This window comes from Nannospalax galili, unplaced genomic scaffold, assembly GCF_000622305.1.
Source record: "Nannospalax galili isolate Female #2095 unplaced genomic scaffold, S.galili_v1.0 scaffold1087, whole genome shotgun sequence".
NCBI classification, from domain to species: Eukaryota; Metazoa; Chordata; class Mammalia; order Rodentia; family Spalacidae; genus Nannospalax; species Nannospalax galili.
In genome coordinates this window covers 797,351-806,298 of record NW_008356845.1, presented here as the reverse complement: position 1 = coordinate 806,298, position 8,948 = coordinate 797,351, and the positions used below count along the sequence as shown (strand labels likewise).

The 8,948-nt window shown below is 41.0% G+C and overlaps 1 protein-coding gene across 1 annotated transcript in view; it reads right to left on the bottom strand.

Annotated features, from left to right (window-relative positions):
* The window catches only part of Ipcef1 (interaction protein for cytohesin exchange factors 1), a gene marked incomplete in the record, with an annotated part of 139,668 nt that overhangs the window by 20,005 nt on the left and 110,715 nt on the right, over window positions 1-8,948 (bottom strand). Inside the window, 1 exon segment of the mRNA XM_017794779.2 lies at window positions 4,139-4,332. Within this exon segment, the coding sequence (XP_017650268.2) occupies window positions 4,139-4,332 (194 nt within the window).

Genomic DNA, 8,948 nt, shown 5'->3' with positions numbered 1-8,948 from the left:
AGGGAGGGAGGGAGGGAGGGAGGGAACTTCCTTTCAGGAAAGAGAAAATAACTAGTTCCGTGGAAGAGTATAAACAGATGTCTCTGGACCCAGGAGTGATGGGAAAACTAGGCAACTAGAAGGATTGTCTATTGAAAGTTATGTTTCATCTATTCTCTTGGAGCATTCAATATTCATACCTCAAAATAATTCTTTTCCAAAATGAATAAATAAAGCAGTAAGCTTTCAACTTCTGATAGCACCACAGTGCTATTAGTATGAATTATTTAAAGAGTTTTGTTTTGTTCTAAAGTTTTGATATCAGCTTCAGGGAAGGATCTTAATATTTTATGGAGAAAACTAAGTGGGTATTTGCGAAGATTACCTTGAATTTTGGAAACTGACTTTTAAAAGGCAAGAATGAATTAACCACCATTCTAAATTTGATGAAAGTTTTTAGGAACGTTGGGAATGAGATTCACATTTCTCATATGGTCTCTTGTTTGAAGCAATTCAAATTCATTACCATTTGAGTTAAGTTTATTTTAACTCATAAAAAATACAGGTAAGAATACAGAGTAGGGGAATTAATGAAACAGCAAACTGTATTCCTTCCTACGCCAAGCACCTTAGGGACTAAAGTTTCACAGAGATGTTCCACTTCTACCTGGCATGGGAGGCAGCAAAGGCTTTGAACAACCTTAGCAATACCCACCTTGCTTTTTGGCTGGCAAGCAAGGCTTGTAGGGTCTGGAAATAATATAAAAGAAAGAATGTTGTACTTTCCATTTTTAGGCCCAGTGCTCAGTACATGGAGATGTGCTCCACCAGAGCGGTTTTGGAAGAAGGTGCATTCCATTTTGACCCAGGTCAGAGTAACCTGGGGAGTTTTATTCCAAACCATTACTCAGGTGATTAACCAACCACACATTCACATTCAAATAAAGCCAGTGGGTATTGATCTGAAGAAAGTTCCAGCAGATCTACACGTAGCAGATGTAGTTGGTATCAATGGACAACTTGTTTAACTTCCAAAAAGACATTCCTAAGAGCCTCCATCCTACCCCAGCACTGGGGCTAAGATTCTCCTTCCTTAATGGCATGCACCTATTGCTAATGTAACCATTTTTTCTAGGGCATACAGGTGAGGGTGGCCTGTGCTCTGACCCCCACCCCCCCGCACTCACTAATGTAACCATTTTTTCTAGGGCATACAGGTGAGGGTGGCCTGTGCTCTGACCCCCACCCCCCGCACTCACTAATGTAACCATTTTTTAAGAAGTCTCTATTTCTGCATGAAACTCTGCTTCCTTTGCTTGTCCGCACCCCAGCTCTGAAACATTTCCAAATAAGCATTTTTATCACAATGCAGTATACATAAAGAAAGTTGCACAAATACAGAGGTTTCCGCTTGATAAATTTTCACAAAATGAATGCACCCCATAACCAGCTCTAGGGTTAAGAAAAGAGCTCAGTCAGTGCCTACCTCAGGGGCTTTACTTGAGCCCTTCCCAGTCAAATTCTCCCTTACTTCTGAAAGGTAACCACCTTCCTGATTGCTTTAAATTTTTTAATTAACTAAAAATAATTAGGACAGCTTTGCAACATGATTAAACATACATGTATCAAATAATCTGTCCATTTAATAAGTTAATATGACTTGTTTTTGTTTTGCTACAGAGGTAGTAATATTTTTGTTTTCTAGTACTGGGGGATTTTACCCAACGCTCTGTGCAAGGTGTGCAAATACTCTACCATGGCACTGTATCCCTAGCCCATGCTGGTAATTTTTTCAGCACATGACTGTGTCCTACAGCCTCCTGAGGACTATTGGGTGGGGGATTTTACCCAACGCTCTGTGCAAGGTGTGCAAATACTCTACCATGGCGCTGTATCCCTAGCCCATGCTGATAATTTTTTCAGCACATGACTGTGTCCTGCAGCCTCCTGAGGACTATTGGGCAGCATAACATGAGCTATAATTCATGAACCACCAACACTGAACTTCTATGAGGCTTAAGGGATCCATCCAAAGAGCTGCTTTCCACACACCAGAGAGCAATTCAGCTGGGTTAGGAAGAAACCCTGGAATGGCCCCCAACATTCCCTGCTTCCTGAGACTCATCTGCTTGTAGAATCTCTTTCCAGACTATGGGCTGACCTAATGACCTGCTTCCATCAAACAGAACATCACAGATGTACTGTGGTGTCACTATTGTGACTGGATTATCACTCACCTTGCTCACCCAACCACTACTGTTGTCCTGCCTGCTCAGAGGCACTGTTAGGAAAGGACCTAAAGGCAATCTCCTCTTAACAGGCCTCTGGCAACTGCTCAGTGCAAGGAACTGAATTCTGATGACTACAACGTGAAACTGAGAAGCAGATTCCTCCAGGGGACATATGAACAGATGCCTAGAGGACACCTTGATCACAGGCTTACATGAGATCTACTAGAAGAATCACCTAGCCAAGCCATGCCTGGGTTGTGGACCCATAGAAATTCTAGAATAGTAAATGCTTCTTATTTGAAGCTCCTGAGATAAGGGTAATTCACACCCAATATATAGATGCTTTACTGAGAGAAAAGAAAAACAGGTTAGTCATCCGTTATATGACAATAACTTTGAGGAGCTGGAAGTCACAGAACACTGTGGAGGCTGGTAACAGTTCTGAATCTTTTGTCAGAGTGGAGTATTATCAAGGTCACAGTCTTTGTCTTGCAAATGTGCTGAGCTGCCCTTCTCCCATTCTACTTCCTGTTGCTCCCAACCGGAACTACAGCAGAGCATCCAGTGGGAGACATTCTACTTCCCTCCTCTTCCCCATATTCTTAATCATCACTTACGCACCAGACGTCAGCTAAACCTAAGGACCCTAGGCAGCCACTTCTGTCCTCTGGGCTACCTAGGCCCCTGAGCTTGTATCCACCACAGTACTTATTGTGCTGAATTTTAGCCATTTGTTTTCCTGTCTCCATGATTCTGGGTGTCCCACTCAGTGGTCACTGTGACCTAGGATAGTGCCTGGGACATAATAAAATTCAGGAACTAGCTCTGCACTGACAAATTCATTCCTATCAGCTCTCACAGACAAACAAATCCTACAAGACGGTAAAATCCCAACACACTTTAGCATACTACATTGAATAGCCCTACACATTAATCAGCTCTGTAAACACTAAGGAATGAGTGAAAATAATGTCTTTTATCATTAAATATTGCAAATTTTTCTGAATTTTGAGACTCTGTATAATTAGACTATACTTTTTCTGGTCCGTTCCAGCCTCATTTTTATAGCCTTTCAGGTGTTTGGTTCGTCTCTTGATTAACTGGGGCGTCTGACTTCCTGGAGCCATTCAGCCATCTCAGCCTTGTCCTTTTGATTGCTGATACTTTTCCTGAAAAAGGACAAGGCTGAGGGACATGTACAAAGCAGAATTAAATTGCAAGCACTATCGAGGCTTTTCAGAATCCATAAACCTTCTACTAATTTAAGACTACTTTACAAAGCACCCTGCCCTCCTCCTGCTCATGTCATGGTCTAAATGTGAAATCATGATGCTTTTGTTATAAGGAACCCTTTGTTATGGGAGGCTCCGAAAATAGCTTCAGTACATCCTGCACTGGTCCTCCGTCCCATGTGACATCTGCTGGTCTATTACCACAGTGTATACCTCCCACTGCCTGGCTCCCCCATGATCTCTAGCTGCAGTGTCTACAGCTGACAGGAAATTTCCTGTTGGATCTAGTAGTGCACAAAAACAGAACCCATGAATGAATCAGATGAAAACCCAAGGCTTTGTTTCTATTACTGTCTATTTTTGTCAAAGGATGATCTCCATCACTAATCAAAATTTGATCCAAATACTGTGCTAGATGCAGGGGTTACAAGAACAAATTACACATAGTCCTTGCCTTCTTGGAGCTTGGAATTCAAATGTTGACATCAGAGTGACTATAAAATCAAAGCTTGTTATGGATGCTGATGTGGAAAGGTCCTAGAACATGTCAGGGTCATGTTGCTCTGTAGGATTATGTTACTTCACTGGCTTTTCTTCCTCCCACAAAAGTACTCAGGGAAGAGTATACGTGTCTCTGCAGAACCCGTCATTTCTTTGTCTTGCATGCGCAGTTCCCACCATCTGAGATTATCTTACCTTCAATGTACTGTTCAAGGTTCGGATCTTGTGAAGTTTCTCGTTTATGGATGGGTTTTTGCATCGCTTCACAAAGGACTTTCTCAATTCCTTTTTGGTTGAAGGTCTCCGGTCCCCAAGAGGAGACAAACTAGCTTGTTCTAATGATTTATAAAGTTTCTCCATCTCATCATCTTCGGATACTTTTATTTCTTCTATTTAAAAAAAAAAAAAAAAAAAGCAGTAACAACAAATCCAGTTAAAACAAGGAGAGAACTCATCAGACACTGTGGTCCTAAAAGGTGGCCTGCCCACATCATCTGAGACTTCTGGTCTCCTGAGGTGCAGAGCAATAATGTTCTGTTGTCTGCCCATTCCCATCACATGATTTTGCTAGTTGGGACCACCTTCCATTTAATGAATACATCCGCAACATTTCCTAACAAGGCTACCTCCTGATACTTCTGGGAGACAGGAGGATAGAGGGCAGGTCGTCAATGTATGAATTTTTGTGGGACACAAATTAGACCCACCCCTGGCCCCTCAAAATTCACATCTTCTCACACACAAAATACGTGCATTCCATTCCAACATCTTCTAAAGTCTTAACCTATTAAAACATCAACTCTGAGGCCATGACACCCAAATATCCTCAAAGTTAGATACTGGTGAGATTTGAAGGACAATTTGTCCTGGTGCAAAATTCATGTCCATCTCTGAACCTGTGAAAGAGACGTTACCTGCTTCTAAAATGTAATGATAGGACAGGCAAGCACTACAAGCTAAACCTTAACACAAAGTCTGAATGCCAGCTGCCCTAGATATCTGCCTGGTGGTCTCTGAGGAAGAAGTCTTCCTGTGTTTGACTGTTGTGAGAATGCAGTGACCATTCCTCATCCTGCCCTGCTCTCACTTCTTCTTCCCCACACCTAGTCAGCATCAGACATGATTTCAGTGAGGATGAGCCAAGAGACAACTCAGGCAGAGGCAGACAAGTGCAGGCCAGAAGACTCAGCTCTGGAACTTTGTTTTGGAACATCAGAGATGCATTGCTCTTTTAAAAAAATAAAAACCTGAATATGAGTTGGGTGTGGTGGCACCTGCCTGTAGTCCCAGCACTTGGGAGCCAGAGGCAGGAGGATCTCTGTGAGTTCAAGGCCAGCCTGGTCTACATAGTGAGTTCTAGGACAGCTGGGGCTACAGGAAGACCCTGTTTCAAAAAGACAAAAACAAAACAAAACAAAACAAAACAAAACAAAACAAAACAACCCGAATATGGTGTTATACAGGGCTAGAAACGTCCAGAAGTCATGCTAATCAGAACAGAGCCAGTCCACTGGGACACAGGCTTGTGGAGTCCTTTCAGCTTAAAGAACCTCTGTGGAGCTACTCTGGCTATGGCTTTCAATTATAGTTAACTACAGACTTCAAATGACACCAATGTCACCCCAGGGAAATTTTCATTCTTTATGTGGTAATTTCTTTCTTACAAAAAATTTCAGCTTTTTATTCCTTTTATTCCTGAAAATAATCTTGGGAAATGCACACATGAGGTTTCTTTCCCACCACTCCCTCTTAGTGTTTATGCTTATCCACCTGTGCTGAGAACAAGCTTTAGAGAGGGCCCTAACAAACAGGTCCAAGGAGGTAGAAGTTCATAAGATCTTGTAGGAACATCAGAACCGAGCAAACTTCTCTTACTTTACAGTTTGCTGTTCTATGATTAGATATCTTTAAACAAAAACTAGCTTTCCCCATCTGCCTCATCATGTGGCTGTGAGTTGTTCCCAACACTCTTGCCTGAGATGGAGAGCATGATGCTTCCATCTGTAACTGACTTACAGTGTTGATCAGCACAACCTCTTTGTTCTCTAACCAAATATTCTAAAAGGTGGGGGGAGGGGTATAAAATTATATCTGAAGACAGACTTTTTGGATCAGATATATTCAATCATCAATAGTAGACTTGTCAATAAGCTCAAGAAGAGCTACTGTGGGGATGAAGGGGGTGGCTCAGTGGCTAAGAGCACTGACTGTTCTTGCAGAGGAACCAGATTCAGTTCCCAGCACCCACTTGGTAGCTAACAACCATCTGTAACTCCATTTCCAAGGGATCTGATGCCCTCTTTTGACCTCTGTGAGTATTGCATGACACGGGTACACTTGCATACATACAGGTAAAACACTTAAACATATAAAATAAAAATTAAAAAATGAAAAAGAATACTATTATCATTAGTCTTTAGGGAAAAGCAAGTTGAGACCACAGAGAGATAACATGTTATATCCACGCAGACGGCTAAAATAAAAACAAGACAGTAATAAGTCTGGCTAAGGATACAGAGAATGGAAGCTCTCTTTCATGGCTGGTGGGAATGGGATATTAGAGTCACAACTTTTGAAAGTTGATGATGTGCTAGAGTGAGAATGGAACTTGGCAATTCCACCCCAGATGTGCATGACTACTCACAGTAACATTACTTATCATAATAAGCAGTGGGCAGAGCCCAAGTGCTCATCAGTAGGAAAGTGGATCACTAACATGGTGTATGCACACAAGGGAGTCCTGTTCCATGACTGAGAATACTAAATCATCCGCAGTGCTGAAAAAGGAAAGAGACACAAAATACCACCGATTCTATGACTCTGTTATACGAAGTACCCAGAATAGGCAAACCTATGGACACAGAAAGTTGTCTGGGCTGCTAAGGAGACAAACAGAAGCGAAGAATGTCTGAGAATGTGCAGGGCTTTCCTATTGTGGCACCAAAAATGTTCTCAAATTATGTTGCAGTGATAATTGCACCAATCTATGTGTACCAAAAAGCACTGAACTGTGTACACTTATGAGTGAATCTTATGTTATGGGAAATATATATCAGTATAGCTCTAAAAACAAAAAAAGCTTTTACAAGGCTATCATCATAGCTGATGATATGTTCACAGCAAAACTGGTAATAATCTGGAGATAGTATGATGTCTTTTAAAAAAATCAATAGATGCTGGTGTGTTTAATCATAGCACTTGGGAAGCAGAGGCATGCAGATCTCTGTGAGGTTGAGACCAGCTAGAGTCACATGGAGAGACCCTGTTTCACACACACACACAAAAATCCAGGTGTGGTGGGGACTGTCTTTAATCCCAGCACTCAGGCAGCACAGGCAGGCAGATCTCTTTGAGATAAAGGCCAGCCTGCTCTTCTCAGAGAGATCATCTCCTAATCTCTTCAAGGCCAGCGGTGGCTACAGGGAGACTCTGTGTCTAAAATATAAAAACAATAATAATAATAATAATAATCAATGGATCCAGGCATGGTGATGTACACTCATGATCCCAGTAGTTGAGAGACAGAGGCAGAAGAATTGTGAATTCAGGGACAATCTGGGTTATGTAGCAAAATCTTATTTCAAAGAAATAAAAAGCAAAGGTAAATCATTCATAGAGATGCATTACAGATGAAAGCTTGTCACAAATGTTATCTCTTTTATAACAGGCAGAATTCTATTTCAGATAAATACAAATGATACAGTGTTTGATATTGCAGCATTCTTACATAAATAATATATGTATAACAAACTTTTAAGAAGCAACTTAAATGTGTAAAAGCTAAATAAAAATTTTCATTAAAACCCCTTATACTCAGCAGTTAGTTACTGAAGACAAAGATAGAAGCATCATTATATTTCTTGCTAATGTGTTACTTGTATGATTATGTCAGGGTAAAATTATACTTAGATCATATATCTGCTTCAACAGATATTAAGTAAAGTTAAAATAACTTTCAAATCTTGGAATAACAAAGCATAAAGAATATTCTCTAAATAAACAACAAATAGGGTTTCCTTTTTGGAAAATCTTTTTAAAACATTTTATTTTATAATTTTTTATTTTATTTTATGTGTATGTGTGTATTGCCTGCATGTAGGTAAGTGCACCCATGTTGTTCAATGCCCATGGAGGAAAGAAGAGCTGTAGGAGCCCCTGGAACTGGAGTTATGGACAGTTGTTAGCTGTCATGTGGGTGCTGGGATTCAAACCCGGGTCTTCTGCAAAAATATCCACCGTTCTTAACTGCTGAGCTATCTCTCCAGCCCTGGAAAAAATTTTTCTTCTAATATGCTTATATAAAGATATATGATCTTTCAGAACTTCCAGACCAGCCAGTCATGTAGGTCTCTGTAACTCCGTAGGTTTCCTGAACTCTTCAGGAAAGCATAATTTCTCCTTTTCGTCTTCATGCCTTTCTTTCTAAACAAGCTTTCTTCAAGGCTGTGGGCTGCCTCTAGCATCTTATGTTTCTTCACTTTTTCTCTAAAGCTTCCTTCTCCCAGCTGTGTGGCTGCCAGTCAGCCATGTGTCTGACCTCCACACAGGCTCTAACCCTGCATGGCTCCATGGCTTTCTCTCCTTCTTCCCACTACTCACTTCCTCAAGGCAGCTGCCAAGATTACCAGCTTGCCTGACCTGAGGATTTTTCAAGATTCTAATAAAATTGTAAAAACTTCCATTTGGGACCATTCTTAAATTCTTTTATGAATGAGACTAAGAACCCTCTATGGGGACCCTCTTTCTCCCTGTTTCATATTGGCAACCACGAAGGGACCCCAAAATTCTAATAACTTATTTACTTGGTGGTCATGTGGAGAATTGCAAGCACACACTGAATTCGACTCTTAAGCAAACAGGTGAACGTCCTTATTTTGCTCTCTTGCCTTGGGGCATTCCAGCTTAGGCTGAGAGGCTGGGTGGCTTTGGTAGAGAATTCAAAGAATTTAAGGTGTCTTGTCCCATGGACAAAAGGAAAAAAAGATTTTAAAAGCCATTTTATGTC